This window comes from Natator depressus, chromosome 25, assembly GCF_965152275.1.
Source record: "Natator depressus isolate rNatDep1 chromosome 25, rNatDep2.hap1, whole genome shotgun sequence".
In the NCBI taxonomy this organism is placed as follows: domain Eukaryota; kingdom Metazoa; phylum Chordata; order Testudines; family Cheloniidae; genus Natator; species Natator depressus.
Window position 1 is genome coordinate 4,387,888 of NC_134258.1, and position 17,366 is coordinate 4,405,253.

The following is a 17,366-nucleotide window of genomic DNA, read 5'->3' on the forward strand; positions in this document are numbered from 1 at the left end:
GCTGGGCCTGATGGCACCATAGGAGCCTAGCAGGTCTAGTTTTTCCTCCCCCTCTATAGACCCCACCTGGCCAGGGTGTTGGTTTAGCCAGGTGGGATTAGCCCTATGCCCGTGAGGAACCCAGCCAGAGCTTGGGAGGGTCCGGCTCCCAGTCCCATGCTCTGGAGGATGTGCCAGGGCCGCGCTGGCTGCGACTGCCGAGCCCAGGTTAGGAGGCACGAAGCTCCCAACAGCGGCTGTAGCCCAGGTGGAGAGAGTCCAGGAGGCGGGAGGTGGGGTTCTTGGCCCAGCCTGGGGTCTCCCTTCCCCAGGCTAAGGCCGGCCGGCCGGGCTGGGGAGCATCCAAGCCCTGCTGGAGGTGGGAGGGGACAGACTGACCTGAGCTGGACGCCTTGACTCCAGGAACAGGCGTCCCTCCGCAGGAGCAGGTAGTTGAGGGCCACGCCACTGACCGTGAAGAAGAGCTGCCGGAAGGCCTGGCCCACGACCACGGGCTCCAGCTGGTGCCTCCCCAGCGCCTCGTGGAAGGAGCTGAGCTGCTGGAGGAGCGAGTCCAGCGTGTAGGTGGGAGCTACCGGCTGCTTGCGGTAACCGGGGGGCCTGGCTGACGACAAGCCCTGGATGGTCTCGCTCTCCAGCATGGCAGCGACTAGCGGGATGGAGGGGAGAGAGGCTGAGCTCAGCCTGGCCAGCGGGGGCTGAAATCCCAGTCCCCTTCCCACAGGGAGCAAAGGGCCCTGTCTTGCTGCGGCTGGCTCGGCTCTCAGTGCCCCCCGGGGGCTAGGTACGTCCTGGGCATCTCTGGGCAACGCCCTGCACATGCCCTGTGACCCACCCCACAGCCACCACTCAGAGACCACTGCTCACCCGCTGCTGCGGCCAGGCGCTGTGCTTATGGGGCTGCACCTCCAGGCAGGCTCCTGCCACCTGGTGAGTCACCTGCCCCTCCTGCCAGGGCAGCCTGCTCCCTCCCTCGCTGCCATTCGGCACGGACCTAGACTAGCCCTGCGTGCCACGCTCCCAGGCTGCAGTCGCTCGGCCAGGCGGCTCACAGGGGTGGCAGAACAGGGTCCCCCCCTCCCTGTCCAGCCCATGCCATAGATCTCCTCACCCCCTCCCCCCCCGCCCACAGGGAGCTAAGTGGCAGGTCACTTCCCCAGCCACCCTCAATACCCAGAGGGTCACTTGGCAGGTAATGAGGTCCCTGTATTGACGGGGACAGGGGCCACTTGCTCTCAAGACGCCAGGTCTTCCCAGGCCTAGCCATGGCATCCCTGCCTCAAGCGCCGAGCCAGGAGCCAGCTCTCCACTGCCCTCACCCCTCGAGTGCAGCTCGCGCCCATCCCTAGAGCGCTCCCGGAAGGCCCAGCCACGCAGCACGGCCCCAGCCGGTACCTACCAATCATGGGCTTCAGTTTTTTCTGTGCCACACGGATCAGCTGCTGGTGGAGCTGGATGGCCAGGTCACCCAGGCTCTGGCAGTGGCTGGCAAGGTCCAAATTCCTCAGGCAGTGCTGGTTCTGCTTGGGGGTGTTGCCCAGCCGGTAGCTCTGCAGAGAGCAAATGGCCAGGCTCTAGCACCGAGAGGTGCTGGAGCATGGCAGAGCCCCTCCCTGGGTTCGAGAGAGCTGTGGGATAGCCATGCCTAGGGACCCACCCCAGAATCCACAGTACCCTGACGAGCGATAACTGTTCGCCTCTCTCCTCCAGAGTCCTTCTCACCCGCAGATCTTGGAGCGCCTGACAGGTCAGTGACTAAAGATCAACTCCGTCCCCACCGCCATGAGCTCCCCTGCCCCCCTCCCCGAGGCAGGCGGAGTAAAGAACCCAGCAGTACCTGGTATCCCCATGGTACAGGTGGGACTGGCCCCAAGGCCGCCCACGCATCCTATTCAGTCTAGTGCTCAGAGCATCCCCAGAGGATACTGGGCTCAGGGGCTTCCATGGAGAGGATCTGGCTGGGTTCTCCTCAGCCTTCTGGGGCAAGATTTGCTGGTAAGAAGAGAGACCCTCTGACACACCATCAGCTGCTGCCCAGTTTGAGGCCAGAAGGTCTGGGTTGCGGTTCATCATATAATCGTAGGTATGTCAGGCTGGAGGGGACCTCGAGAGGTCAGACTCCAGACCCCTGTGCTGAGGCAGGACCAAGCAAACCCAGGCCATTGCTGACAGGCGTTTGTCCAGCCTGTTAAAAACCTCCAGTGACGGGGATCCCACAACCTCCCTGGGGAGCCCATTCCAGAGCGTCGCTACCCTGAGAGTTAGAAAGATTTTCCTAGTATCTAACCTAGATCTCCCTTGCTGCAAATTGAGCCCATTACTCCTTGTCCACTGAAGGGAGGACATGGAGAATTGATCACTGTCCTCTTTGTAACAGCCCTTAACATATTTGAAGGCTAATCATCAGGTTCCCATCCCCCAAACCCTTCAAGACTAAATACGCCCAGTTTTTGGCTCTTTTCTCATACTTGTGGCTAAATGAGAGAGAGAGAGTCCAGAGGAGAGCAACATCTTCCCTGAAGTGTGGCACCCAGAACTAGACCCAAGTACCTCTGCCTCACCGGTTGTTCCCCCGTTTGACTTTTCCTGCCTACAGGCAGCTCTTTGGAGAGCTGGTATGAAATCAGCAAGGTGAAATTCAATAAGTACAAGTGCAATTTGCCGCACAGCATGGCAGGCAAAGAGCCAGTACACGCAAGACGGTGTAAGCCAGAGGCATCCCATCGGAGCAGCAAGATCATGGCCCGGCCAGATCCTGTCTGAGGCAGCCAGAGGCTGAGGGCTGGAGCGACTGACCCCAAGGGAGAGAAACTGAAGCAAACCACCACTGAGCAAACAGTGGGCCAAGACAGGCCTTTTGGCCCAGGCCAGCGCCAAGGACTGACTCAGCACCACCTTGGTCTCAGAATAAGCTAGGGGGAGCCTACTAAAGGCAAACCGCCCTCCCCATGGGGTGCCATCCCTGTGCCCGCTGCTTCCCGGCCGCGATCTGTTCTGCAGCCCCCCCCAGCCGGGGGTTCAGGGCCACTGGTGTTGCCGAGGGAGGCGAGGCCAGCCCGGGCCAGAGGTGCAGTGCTGGAGCAGGCCCCGTGCCCTCACCTGGTCCCTGCCGTACTGTCTCAGGCAGTTGACGAGGCAGCAGGTATTGGCGAGCCAGAGTGCCACCACGTCGAAGTCCTCGCTGTGCTTCTGCGAGCGGGAGACACAAAGCGACGCATCAGGCCAGGGTCAGCAGCCCAGGAGTTTGTGGAGACTCTGCAAACTCCAGCGAGCACGAGGAGACTTTGTGCCAGGCAGCTGCCCGGGCATGGGTACACCAGCAAAGCCAGCTGCTGCTTGGGGGTCTGCACCCCACACAACTCCACCCCCAGTCAGTGCTAGGGCCAGAGGCTACTCAACAGATGCAAATGGCTGTATTCAGCCCAGCCGAGCCCCTCCTTTTGTGCTCCTGGCCACCGCAGGAGGCCTGGATTGACACTTGCTCCCAGACAGCCCAACCAGCATCTGGGCTCCTCCCAGTCACCACTGGGCCTGCTCCAGAGACACCCCGATTCATTGTTCAAAGCCGGTGGCCACGGTCCCACTCTCAGAGCACATGGCTGGAGGCCTCCGGCAGCGCTGGTTCAGCTGTGCAGGGCTGTGGTAGTGCCAGCCCTACACCCCGGTATTGAGCCCCACGAGCCCACGAGTGCATGCTCAGTGCAGCCACAAGAGGCAGGGGGAGTGGATGCCTAGATCCCTTCTAGCCAGAGCACAGCAACGGAGCCAAGGGACAGCTGAGCAGAGGGACCCCACAGCCATTCTTGGGTCTGTAATTAATGGCTCCTCTGCTGTACAAGCAAAGGGTCCCTTCAACTCAGCCAGGCCCCGGCCTCTCCTCCTTGCTGGCCCCCAGCAGCCTGCTCAGCTGGGACCGAGGCAGAGCCCCCGGTCAGAGACCCCACTCCCTCCTGGAAAGGGAGAGCAGGGGTGGGGTCTCCTTAACCCAGCACAGACAGAGATGCTGCGGAGACAGGCAGCCGGGCCAAGCATGCTTGGGATTCACGTTCATGAGCTCAGAGAAATGGCACTGGTGCTGGAAAGCACTTCCTGACTCAGGCCATTTTACAGATCGGGAAACTAAGGCCCAGAGGGGCAGTGACCTGCCCGAGGTCACCAGACAGCTTTTGCACAGCGGAGATAGAACCCAGGTGTCCTGGCTCAGTGCCTGGCTTTTGCTTCTCTGTTCTACCCAGAGCTCAAGTTGATCGGGGTGCATGGTGCTACGCAGGGACTGCGGTGCATGACTGAACATGGTGATGGGCAAACGGGAGAAGGGCTGGACAGACACAGGAGTCCAGACAGGCTAGGACGAACCGGAGATCCGGCACTGTTGGGCCTGGGCAGCAGCTGGGAAGTAGCTTCCCGAGCGACGGGAAGCTCCGACGAAGTCACGATTCTAGCCAGGCTCCAGCTGGGCTGAACCGGTTGGTTCAGAGCCCTCACTGCTCAGCCAGGCACGAGGGAAGGCTTGGACTCCTGGGTTCCATTCACAGCGGTCACTGGCTCCTCTGGGCCCATTCTTCTCCCACCAAACCTGTGGCTTGTGGGTAGTTCTCCCGCCCCCAACCGAGTTAGCACAGCAGCCTGGGGCTTTGGGGCTAGAGCTGGGCCAGCAGCAGCGACCTCTATCTCACGGTGCTGTGGGGCCCCAGCTATCAGGGTAGCTGCCGACCAGGGAAGCAGACTGTGAGGCGGGGCGGGGAAGAGGAGAAGAGAGCAGTGTCTGCGGAGAGGCAGTAAGAGCCCTGTTGCAGCCAGTGCTGGGGAGGAGCAGTCACTGCCCCAGACCAGCTCCAAAGTTACTGCTGGAGACAAATACAGTCGCAGGTGGAGGGGCGAGGCAGCAGGATGCATGGCCTGGCCAGCGAGAGCCTGTGCTTTCTGCAGGGCCCAGTGCTCCTGGCTGGGGGGCTGTCAGCCTGCAGACGAGCCCCCGAGAGACAGGGATTAATATCATGGCAGTATTAGTGTTTGCTCCCTTCTCCTTTCAGGCCCAGGCCCAGAGCCAGGCCGGCTCACAGGGGACCGACACTGCAGCGAGAGCCGGCTTCCGCTCTTCCCTCCTAGCCATCGGGGCTGGACACTCCTCGACAGGGCTCTCACTGGGAGCTAGGGGTCTCTTCCCGCCTCCTCATGCCCTGCTGGGGCAGCGAGACCTCCCTCCCTGCATCTCCTCCAACCCCTGCCCCCCAGAGACCTCCTGGCCTCTCCCTCCACATGGGGGCCAGACGGGGAGCAGGCAGCAGCCCAGCCCTCCCTGCTGGCAGCCCCACACCCAGGGAGTGGAGCAGCAGGGCACCCTCAGTGACTGAGGCCTCCTCTGGCCAGATGCAGAAAGCCAGCAGCCTCCGGCTCCTGCTGGCTGACCCCAGGGAGCCGACCTGCTCCTCCCCATCTCCACCGCCCAAACAACGCCCCCCCCCCCCCCAAAATCCACCCCATGCGCTTAAGTAGGTGCAGGACAAGGCTCCCTGCCCCTCAGAGCCAGGCAGTGGCCCAGAGCAGCCATGCTGACCCAGCCTCTAACGGGAACTGCAGGGCCCCAAGCCATCCTCGGCGGGCACCCTCATGAGGATGGCATCACAGATCCCCAGTAACTCCCCAGCCCCTCCCCCAGGTCATACAAGGACATGCCCAGGGTCTGCAGGGGCCATTTCTGGGCAGCTCGGGCACGAGATGGAACAAAGGGGGGGGCACACGCCAGCGGTGGGGAGCCAGCATCTGAAGGCAGCCCCTCAGCAAGCTGGCCATTGACTACAGTGGGGCCACGATCCCCCCGCCCGGCCTGCCCCCCGCCGCCGTACCTTCACCACCCGCTTGATGCCGCTGACGGCGGCAGTGAAGAGCGAGCGGACCCTATGCTCGTCGGGGATGGAGTCCGCGTGCCGGAAGCACATCAACAGGACGTAGGCTGGCAGCCCGGGGAGGGCGCCGGGGCTGTGCTGCGGCTTGAAATCTGCAGGGCGAGAAGGGGACGAGGGAGTCCGTACAGTTCTCTTGGCAGCCAGGAGACTGAGGTCCGAGCCACAAGCCGGGTCCTGCCCCACCAGAGCTGCCGTCCTCACCACCGGAGGCAACGCCTACAGGGAGAGGGGTCATAGCATGCAACTACGTGCCGGTCCTGCTTGGAGCAGGGGGCTGGACTAGATACCTGCTGAGGGCCCTCCAACCCTGACAGTCTAGGATTCTATGAACAGGTGGGACAAGGCAGGCCCTGCATTCAGTGCCCCAATTTCAAGCCCCCTCCCATCCCCCGAGGGAGCAAAGCTCCTACTAGCTTCAGCAATACTTCCTCTGACCCCAAACTGGGCCCATCACCTTCCGGACAGAGCCCAGACCCCAAGCCTCAATCACCCTTTTCATTACAGCCAAGCAGCTTGAGCTCGGGCCATGCTCCTCTGGGGGCTGGCCCAAGTTGCAGCAGGACCATCACCCCACCCTGTTGCTAGCACCTCTCCAGGCACAGCCCCCTCTGCTCTTCCTCAAGGAATCAATTCTGAAGCACTTAGAGGAGAGGAAAGTGATCAGGAACAGTCAGCATGGATTCACCAAGGGCAAGTCATGCCTGACTAATCTAATTGTCTTCTATGACGAGATAACTGGCTCTGTGGATGAAGGGAAAGCAGTGGACGTGTTGTTCCTTGACTTTAGCAAAGCTTTTGACACGGTCTCCCACAGTATTCTTGCCAGCAAGTTAAAGAAGTATGGGCTGGATGAATGGACAATAAGGTGGATAGAAAGCTGGCTAGATTGTCGGGCTCAACGGGTAGTGATCAATGGCTCCATGTCTAATTGGCAGCCGGTATCAAGTGGAGTGCCCCAGGTGTCGGTCCTGGGGCCAGTTTTGTTCAATATCTTCATAAATGATCTGGAAGATGGTGTGGATTGCACCCTCAGCAAGTTTGCAGATGACACTAAACTGGGAGGAGTGGTAGATACGCTGGAGGGTAGGGACAAGATACAGAGGGACCTAGACAAATTGGAGGATTGGGCCAAAAGAAATCTGATGAGGTTCAACAAGGACAAGTGCAGAGTCCTGCACTTAGGACGGAAGAATCCCATGCACCGCTACAGACTAGGGACCGAATGGCTGGGCAGCAGTTCTGCAGAAAAAGGACCTAGGGGTTACAGTGGACGAGAAGCTGGATATGAGTCAACAGTGTGCCCTTGTTGCCAAGAAGGCCAATGGCATTTTGGGCTGTATAAGTTGGGGCATTGCCAGCAGATCAAGGGACGTGATCATTCCCCTCTATTGGACATTGTTGAGGCCTCATCTGGAGTACTGTGTCCAGTTTTGGGCCCCACACTACACGAAGGATGTGGAAAAATTGGAAAGAGTCCAGCGGAGGGCAACAAAAATGATTAGGGACTGGAACACATGACTTATGAGGAGAGGCTGAGGGAACTGGGGATGTTTAGTCTTCAGAAGAGAAGAATGAGGGGGGATTTGATAGCTGCTTTCAACTACCTGAAAGGGGGTTCCAAAGAGGATGGATCTAGACTATTCTCAGTGACAGCAGATGACAGAACAAGGAGTAATGGTCTCAAGTTGCAATGGGGGAGATTTAGGTTGGATATTAGGAAAAACTTTTTCACTAGGAGGGTGGTGAAACACTGGAATGCATTACCTAGGGAGGTGGTGGAATCTCCTTCCCTAGAAGTTTTTAAGGTCAGGCTTGACAAAGCCCTGGCTGGGATGATTTAGTCGGGGATCAGTCCTGCTTTGAGCAGGGGGTTGGACTAGATGACCTCCTGAGGTCCCTTCCAACCCTGATATTCTATGATTCTATGATTACAGGCCATTGGGCATATCTACCGCTAATAGTTAAAGATCAATTAATTACCAAAATTAGGTTATCCCATCATACCATCCCCTCCATAAATTTATCAAGCTTAGTCTTGAAGCCAGATAGGTCTTTTGCCTCCACTGTGCCCCTTGGAAGGCTGTTCCAGGACTTCACTCCTCTGATGAATCATAGAATATCATAGAATATCAGGGTTGGAAGGGACCCCAGAAGGTCATCTAGTCCAACCCCCTGCTCAAAGCAGGACTGATCCCCGACTAAATCATCCCAGCCAGGGCTTTGTCAAGCCTGACCTTAAAAACTTCTAGGGAAGGAGATTCCACCACCTCCCTAGGTAATGCATTCCAGTGTTTCACCACCCTCCTAGTGAAAAAGTTTTTCCTAATATCCAACCTAAATCTCCCCCATTGCAACTTGAGACCATTACTCCTTGTTCTGTCATCTGCTGTCACTGAGAATAGTCTAGATCCATCCTCTTTGGAACCCCCTTTCAGGTAGTTGAAAGCAGCTATCAAATCCCCCCTCATTCTTCTCTTCTGAAGACTAAACATCCCCAGTTCCCTCAGCCTCTCCTCATAAGTCATGTGTTCCAGTCCCTAATCATTTGATGGTTAGAAACCTTTGTCTAATTTCAAGTCTAAACTTCCTGATGGCCAGGTTATGTCCATTTGTTCTTGTGTCCACATTGGTACTGAGAATAAAGAATTCCTCTCCCTCCCTGGTATTTATACTTCTAATATATTTAGAGAGCAATCATCTCTCCCCTCAGCCTTCTTTTGGTTAGGCTAAACAAGCCAAGCTCTTTGAGTCTTTCATAAGACAGGTTTTCCATTCCTCGGATCATCCTAGTAGCCCTTCTCTGTACCTGTTCCAGTTTGGATTCATCCTTCTCAAATATGGGAGACCAGCACTGCACACAGTATTCCAGGTGAGGCTCACCAGCACCTTGTATAATGGTACTAACACCTCCTTATCTCTACTGGAAATACCTCTCCTGATGCAGCCCAAGACCGCATTAGCTTTTTTCACGGCCATATCACATTGGCTGCTCATAGTCATCCTGTGCCCTTGCACTACTAAATTTCATCCTATTACTATTAGTCCAGTTTACAAGGTCATCCAGATCTTCCTGTAGGATATCCCGGTCCCTCTCTGTATGGCAATACCTTCCAGCTGTGTCATCCGCAAACTTTATTAGCACATTCCCACTTTTTGTGCCAAGGTCAGTAATAAAAAGATTAAATAAGATTGGTCCCAAAACCGATCCTTGAGGAACTCCACTAGTAACCTCCTTCCAGCCTGACAGTTCACCTTTCAGCATGACCCGTTGTAGTCTCCCCTTTAACCAGTTCCTTATCCACCTTTCAATTTTCATATTGATCCCCATCTTTTCCAATTTAGCTAATTCCCCATGTGGCACCATATCAAACGCCTTACTGAAATCTAGGTAAATTAGATCCACTGCATTTCCTTTGTCTAAAAAGACAAAAAACAAAAAAAACCCAAACCTGTTACCTTCTCATAAGAGCTCAGTCATTGCTCATAAGCACAGAGCCACCCCTGGCCTGGCCCAGCACTAACCAGGGCAGGGCTGGAGACTTCCCCATCCACCCCAAATAAACTGAACCCAATTAGCAGGCAGAAAACCCCCATCCCTTTTCAAAGTCAGAGCTGTCCATTCGACTCAGTCACCCCTTCTCTGCCTGCTCCCATGTAGGGTCCCTGCCCTCATTAAAGGGGGCAACTCAGCCTCATCTGCCTTCCCGACAGGACAGCAAGCCAAGCGCCGCTCACACACTGCCATTGTACAGCCCACGGCTCGATCTGAACCGGCACATTCGCACCCACGGTCCCAGCCGGACCCCCAGGTGTTCCGCCAGTGTAACTGCGTTACCCTGCAGGTTTCAAAGGGACACTGTGTTCTTCACTCCCTGTGTAGCACTGATGTGCTCTGCCCCAGAACTGACTGCTTTTCTGGGGGCAAAAAGCATCCCGAGAGGCCGGGATGAACGGGTCAAGGAGCGTTTGGTTGGAAAGGGGAGCTGCCGTGGAGGTGCAGAGAAGCTTAGCGAAGTTCTGGGCCATCGGGAACATCCCATTCCCAGCTGCTCCTCGTGAGATGTCTGGTGGTTAGACAGCCACACGCAATGTGGAAGCTCGGGAGCAGCCTGGGAAGCCCAATGCCCAAAGCACCTGCCCAGGGATCCTTCCCCCGGAGGGGCTCAGAAAGGGGACGTTTGCCCCCCATTTTGCACCTCACCATTTTCCCAGCTCCAGAGCCAATTTTCTAGCTCTCCTAGTGAGGATTCTCTTCGGGCACCTCCCTCCCCGGCTGTCATCCCCCCAAGCAATCCACACTTCCTCTTTCCTCACATCAGTCCCAGCCTGCTGCTCCGTGAGCGCCTTCCCATGAGCCGTTCTGCACGCGTGTTCCAGGGGCGAGACTGGCACCACACGGCTGCGCGTGACGTGACTGATGTTGGATGCTGAGCAGCATATGCCGAGACAGGCCCCGAGGGAGTCTGTCTGTTACAGGCAAGTCACTAGGGATAGGAGAGTCCTGACCCCTCCAGCTCTGCAGGGTCTTGGGCCCTGAGCTTCGAGCCCATGGTGAACCTAATCTGTGTGGACACAAGGGGGTTTGGCTTGAGCCAGGACTTGCACTGCTGTGTAGACAGACCCTTAGCCCAACCCGTGGGGCTTGTCCCCCACCTGTGATGATGGTCCTGATGAGGCGCCCTTCATCCTCTGCTTTGCACCCCAGCATGCCCTCGAATGCCCCAGCTGGATGTGGGACATCAAGGGGCCTTTCCATCTCTTCCACCTTCACCTTCTGCTCCAGCCACTTAGCCTCTCTGCTTGCTGCGCAGGGGAAGGAGCAAGAACATTAGAGTCAGAGCATCTGCTTGGATCTGGGACCATGTAACCTGACTCCCAAGTGGGGCAGGGACTGGGGGGTCCCACCTCTGCCCGTACCCTGCCTGGGGAACTCCTGCCAGGAAAGCTGGGCCCCAGGCAGAGGGATATTCAGAACTAGAGGTTGCTCAGGCCAGCCGGAGGGACGGAAATGGTCGACACTGGGTTGAGAGCAAACCAGATGGATGCTGCCAGGCAGCCCTGTACAGCTGCTGTTGGCGAATTAAGAGGCGAGCAAGTGAAGGGTTAATCTGCGAATGTCCAGTATCCCATGGCACCCACCAGCTTTAATCAGCTGCCTACAAACCCAGTGGGCACCTCCCTTCCCCTGCTCCCTCTCCATCAAACTGCTCCCTGCTCTGGGGGTAGATCTAAGAGGGGGTGCTTGCTGCTCTGAACCCCCCAATAGCAAAGGGGACACTGCATCACAGCAGTCAGACCCTGCAATTCACCAGGCATTGCTAGCCCTGCTCTCGGGTTGGCAGCTATGCTGGGGGTCTGCTGTGCTCAGCGGGGGGCTTTCGGGGAGCACAGCCCATCCTAAAGCATGGAGGTTTACAGAAGGGCCGTGTGGGAGCTTTACCATTAGGCGACAACACGAGACACAAGGCGAGCCCAGAACAGCGGCTAAGAAAAGCCACTTTGGTAGGTCATCTGTTAGCGAGAGGCTCATTTCCGCTTCCTGGCTGCAAAGCAGCTCTCATGCAGACAGGTAGTGACGCCCCCTTACCTGCCCTGGGGCGTCGAAGGAAAAGCAGAAACGCTGGCGTGAGCGGAGCTCATGGTGCGCAGATGGTCGCCTCTGCCCTGCTGCCTTCGCTGGCATAGTGGGCCTCATTGGAGGCAGGTTAATTGAGAAGGGACTGGGGTCCAGGGGCCCCAGGGCTTGGCAGGGCCATTACCAGGCCTGGGGCAGAGCTCAGGCCCATCCCACCAGCCCTCCCTGCTCCTGCGGTGCTGAAGCAGAGCAGCGTTTCTGCTTGAAGCTGCTGTGTCCAGGCTGGGGGAGGCCGTCAGGAGCAGAACCCCCCTTTAGGCCGGCCACAAAGGACATTCACCCCCCAGCCGGTCCAGTCACAGGGGGCACCTGCCTGTGAGATCCTGGATTTGCTTCATGGAGGTTTTCAGCTGCTTCCGAAGCTTGAGCATGTTCTTCTCCTGCCTCTCCAGCTGCCCAGCCAGATCCTGGAGGGCACAAGGGGAAAGGACAGACTGCACCGCCGGTATCACCGGGTGCTCGGGGGGGGGCCTCACTTTCCAATACACCCTCCCAGCCAGCAGCAAGACCTCTTCGGGCAGGCCTTGCAGCAGATGGAAAGCAGCAGGCCAGAATGCTGCCCCAGCTACTGCCATCTAATGGGCTCCTCCGTGGAGCCCGAGTCCCAGCATGCAATGTGCCCTCGAAGAGCCAGCATGGGGAGGCAGGGGGTGCGCTCCACCGGGGCGTTTACCCAGCACGCTGAGCAGCAATCAGCCTTCTCTGGCAGCACAAGCCCCAGCCTGGCCGCTCAGCGAGCATTTAAGTGCATGCTCAGCTATGCAATGCTCCCCCCAACCCCCTCCCCCTTTACCAGGTTCTCTCTCTTCAGCTGGACTATCTGGTGCTGGAGCCCATCTTCCTCCTGATGCAGTTGCAGGTCCTGGATCAGGCTCTGCTGCTTCAGGGAGCAGATGTCCAGGCGGAGACCTTCCAGCTCCTGCTCATGCTGCAGCTGCTGCTCCTGCAGCTGGCCCTCGAGTAGCCTGCAAGGAAGGGCAATAACTCGGAGGTGCCAGCGACTGGCTCACCAGGCAGGAGGTTGGTGAGGCCTCACAAATCTCTTTGTCCCTCTGTGGGTGAGACAGGCAAGTTTTCCCCCATTTTACAGCTAGGGAAACTGAGGCGGGGTTGATGGGGCTTCCTCAAGTCAAGGGCAGAGATCGGAATAGAACCCAGAAGACTTGACTCTGGAATTTCTTGAAGTCTCCACAGAGTGCTCTGAATCTTGCACCTCTCACCATCAGCGCTCTGACCTGGTTCTGGCCACCCAAACCCATCTCGCCTCTCCACCACAAGGGAGTCCCTGCAACCTCAGACAGGCTGCTGCTCCCCCAGGGCCATCCGCCACTGGAGGGCGTGCCCCCAGGGTTGGTTTTTAAGCCTTCCACTGCAGTGTTATGGAAAACCCAGACGTGGCCGAGACCACTGAGCAGGGGAAGCAGGCCTGTAAACAGACTCACTTATTGGAAACCCGGACGGCATCATATGCATATTTCAAGTCTTCCTCCATCATTGAGTCTTCCTCGGACATCTTCTCTGGGCTCTTGTTCAACCCCAGGATCTCTGCAATGTTCTGCTGGGGAGAAGGAGGAGACTGAACCTGGCCGTTCAGGCAGCAGGCTCCCCCCCTCCCCCCCACCACTCCCAAAATTGCTGCAGCGAGGGACATCATGGGTGGGAGTCTCACCCGGCGCTTGAAGATCTCAAATGGCTTCCTCTCATGAGCCAGCTGAGCCTTGGCCCTGCGCAGCTCCTCGCGGGTCCTGGCCAGGTCCTCGGTGACCACATTGAGCTGACCCAGGAGGAGGAGATAAGCCTTCTCGTAGGGGTCCTGGCCATCGTCGTCGTTCAGCGAGGAGGGAGGGCTATCAGATCTGGTCCTCCTCCTCTCGTTTCTCTGCCTCCAGCGGCCCCTCTCCTGGTCTGGGGACTGTGGGGAGGAAGGTGTGGGGAGAAGGAGGTGAGGAGATGCGTTCAGCGTCCAACACACCAGGGACTGTACGCAGACACCAAACCCCACTCAGACTGGGCCATCTGGCTGCACCTGATCCCAAGCTCTGCACTAACTCACCACGAATGCCCCAACCCACAGCCCATCTGGCACCCTCCAGGAGTGAGCGGAAAGGGCAAGCCTGGCATCTGACCACCTGGTAGCAACCGTGGGATGGCAGGACAGGTCGGCCTGGTTAGCCCAGTTGCACACAGGAATGCTGGTCACATCTACTGGGAGGCAGCACAGGGGGAGTGGACACCAGGGTTTATTCCTGGCTCTGCCACCAAGCTACGAGCTCGGGCACCTTCCCCAGCTGACGAGATCTCACACAAGAGGGGAGTTTCTGACACAGGAAGCGCACAGAGCCCTGTGTGACAGGTGCCAGTCAACAGCCATGTCTTTGCACGCACTTACTGGGCTGAACCAATGAGATCACCAGCGCAGCCCACCCAGTCAGAAGGGCCTTGCTACTATTCCCAGCCCCAGTTCGATGCCAACGGGACTGGCAGCTGGGTGCTGCCAGCGCCGCGGGGCAAAGGGCTGGAGGGCATGCTCGGGGACGCTCTTCTTACTGAAGGGCGAGTGAGGCACCGGACTCTCGGGCTGCCCAGTTTGCAGCCAAGCTGGGCTGATCTGGAGCAGGGATCAGACAGGATGCGAGGGGGCAAGGACTAGAGAGGGAACATCTGGTCCCCAGCAGCTGGCCAGTTCTGAAGGAAGGACTTCCAGGGCAGAGCACGGCTCGTTCCAGAGCCCAGACGCTCGGCTTCCCACCAGAGTCAGGGCAGGAGCAAAGCCAGTTTGTTGATGTGAAAGCGTCACCTCGCTCTGCGGGTCAGCATCGTCCCGGGACGGCGCCGTCGACAGAGACGATGGGTAGCTGCATTCGGAGTCCAGGATGCTGTCAGATGAAGGGGACCTTCGGAGGCTGGGGGTTCGCTGGAGTGGGAAGGTGAGATAAGGGTGCATTAGACAGCGGCTCAAGCGCCAGTCCGTGTTACATGCGGGGCTAGGGAATGGGCAGCAGGGTCAGCATGGGGAGACAGCTCAGACCACACATGAATAGCTTTGAGTGGGCACATGCTACTGCACCCTAGCCCAGCGGTGACAGATACGGGGTGGGTGCCTCTGTCCTCCAGGCAGGCAGCACATCCACTGGGAGTCCCGCCATGGGAACTGGAGAGATGTCCCCCCGATCTCCAGTGGAGCGGGGCAGAAGTGGATGGTGCAGCTGTAACATTAGCTTAGGGCTGGGACTTTCCCAGAGAGCTGAAGGAGTCTGGCACCCAGACACCATGTGGAGTCACTGGGATTTGGGCTCCTCGCTGTCTCGAAAGCCCCAGCCAGCTTCGCGCAGATGGTGGGGATCTGTTCTCAGCGGCAGGCAAGGCTCTGAACACAGAGTGACCCTGGGGCCACCACCAGGGCGCTTTGCAGAGCCATGCCCCAGCCCTGGGACTGAGAAAGGACACAGCACTTAGACCAGCAAGGCACCCGCTGCCAGGCTCCTTGCCCACCTACACCCAGTGCTGCCCATCTGGCCTCAGTGCGAGAATCCTTCAGCAAGCGCTTTCCTCCATTTAGCTGAGGCCTGTGACTCCTCGCCTGGCTCCCTGGGATATCTGGGGTGTCCTGGGGCCAGGGTATCAGCCCCACCCGCGCTGCTCACCTTGTGGAAGGCCACCTCGTCCTGCAGGTTCTCGCAGCACTGCTCCAGGCGGGCGCACTCTTTCACCAGGGTCTGGTAGCGAGCCCTCTCCCCCTCCAGCTGGCACAACAGCTCCTGGCTCTCTGCCGCCACACGCCGGCGCAGCTGGTCTGCAGGGGGCGGGGAGGAGAGCAGAGACGGTAACGATTGCCTGCAGGCCTGGACCTGGGACGGGGAGCGTGACAGGCTCTGCTCCCCGCCCAGCGACCACCCTGGGAAGGAGCCTGGGGAGGAATGTCGACAGGGGCTGGTTCCCCTTCAGGCTTAGGCAGCCAAGCGCCAATGCTGCGCTGCCCCTGGAAAACCGGCTTGCAGTCCTAGCAGGAGAGAGCCGTGCACCTAGCAGCATGGCCAGCGACCCCATGAATGCAGCCTCCAGGGCAGGCTCAGGCCACGCTACAGACCTCTCCACTGGCTGGGCGCCAGGGCAGTATTTGATCCCCCGGGATAAGGCTGGGCACAGAGCTGGGGCAGTGACTGGCAGGAGCCGTTTCAATAACCAGCCCACCTTGTCTTGGGCGCCAGTCTCAGCTTGGCCAGGAGCTGCCTTTGCAGCCCAGTTCGTTGGTATTCGGAAAGCACCAACAAGGTGCTCCGCTTTGTACAGAACAGAGGCTGGGGCTCGGACCAGGAGGGAAGCTGTCCTGGCAAGGGCACCCACCACCAGCCTGGAGCACAGAGGAGATCTGTGGGACATGCAGCAGCCTGTGATATATAGGAATCAGACCACAGGGTCTCACGGCCCCACACTATGAAACGGACACCTCCCGCAATGGATTTACGTGAACACAAGAGCTGACGGCGCAGGGAGGGACTAGCCGACGCAGGGTCTGGCCTCCGAGCTGCGCATTCCATAAAGCGGGGAAGTTTGGATTCACAGATTTGTGAGTTAAAGCCAGAAGGGACCATTTGATCCGCTGGTCTGACCTCCCGCACAGCCCAGGCTGCTACATTTCCGATTTCACCCAGCTACCTCTGCGCTGAGCCCAATAACCAAAAGAGGCTTCTGCCCCACCCCAGGGAGGTGGCGGATCTTGGGTCTGAAGGTATCAAGTGAAGGAGACTCCCCCACTTCTCTTGGTAGCTTGTTCCAGGGACTCGTCACCCTCCCGGTGAGACACTCGTGCCTAGCTGTGGGGCTCCACCTTCCTCAGGGGATTGGAGCAATGCTGCAGCTAGTGACTTGCAGGCACATGCTCCAGGCTGGGGAGCTCAGATCAGGAGCAGCAGGGGCCCCCCCCCCCCAACATTTGAGGCAGTACAGATACAGAGCAGTCTGACCTGCTTGCCTGCACCCAGCTAGCAGTCACAAGTTGCCAGCATCACCCTGCCGACAGAGCAGGGCTGCCCGGGTGAGCACAGCTGAGTCACTCACTGGGCTTCCACAGAATTCAGCCCCCAGCTGATTGCACCCAGCACAGCAGGAAAGGGGCTGGGGACTGGAGGGGCAGTGCAGGGTTTACCTTCCAGCTCCTGCGACTGCTCCATGATCCGCTGGTTTAGAGCATCCTTCTCTTCCTTCAGATTGGATTTCATGGCTTCGAGCTCAGTCAGGCGCTGGCGGGTGAGAGAGAGAGAGATGAGCGGTGGGGGCAGACCTTGACAGCAGTCCAGAGCTATGGGGCGAGAGGACCTGCTCTGGGAGTCAGAGGCCAGGCAGGCTCTTTCACACGGGGCCATCACAGACTGCAGGGCTCATCCTTCCTCTACCCTGCCAGCCAGCCAGGGGGCCTGGAGAGTAGTCAGGCCCCTGCATGGGAGATTTATTGACAGTTTTACTTTTGGTGGGCAGCATCAAGGATTTAAGTGTTTGCTTAAATTTTTTATTCTATTTTCAGTTGTAGGAATTTAGGTGACAGGGAGGGGATCAGACAAGGTGGAGACGCCAAGAGTTAAAGCTTTACAACTTAAACCTGATAGTCAACTTCTTACGTCAAATATACAAAATAATCCGGGTTTGCTTTCAGACAGTTAATGTCAAGCAGCATTTCTGTCTAAGTTTCCAATATCGATGGACGTATTTAACGGTTTGTGCGTACAGAGATGATATTTATGGTGGTCGACATTTACCGATAAAAATCGACTCCTGCCAAGTCTATGCACAGACAAGCTCGTTTAGTCACCAGATCCTTTGCAACACAC

The 17,366-nt window shown here is 58.0% G+C and overlaps 1 protein-coding gene across 1 annotated transcript in view; it reads right to left on the bottom strand.

Moving 5' to 3' along the window:
• Positions 1-17,366, bottom strand: part of LOC141977786 (unconventional myosin-Vb-like) — a 51,255-nt gene that overhangs the window by 2,768 nt on the left and 31,121 nt on the right. The window contains exons 21-32 of the mRNA XM_074939464.1: positions 16,688-16,781; positions 15,186-15,334; positions 14,339-14,455; positions 13,211-13,453; positions 12,984-13,096; positions 12,335-12,506; positions 11,855-11,948; positions 10,560-10,709; positions 5,847-5,998; positions 3,100-3,189; positions 1,400-1,550; positions 379-649 (exon numbers count right to left, since the gene is read on the bottom strand). Coding sequence (XP_074795565.1) covers positions 379-649; positions 1,400-1,550; positions 3,100-3,189; positions 5,847-5,998; positions 10,560-10,709; positions 11,855-11,948; positions 12,335-12,506; positions 12,984-13,096; positions 13,211-13,453; positions 14,339-14,455; positions 15,186-15,334; positions 16,688-16,781 — 1,796 coding nt within the window. The remainder of the gene's footprint in view (positions 1-378; positions 650-1,399; positions 1,551-3,099; positions 3,190-5,846; positions 5,999-10,559; positions 10,710-11,854; positions 11,949-12,334; positions 12,507-12,983; positions 13,097-13,210; positions 13,454-14,338; positions 14,456-15,185; positions 15,335-16,687; positions 16,782-17,366) is intronic.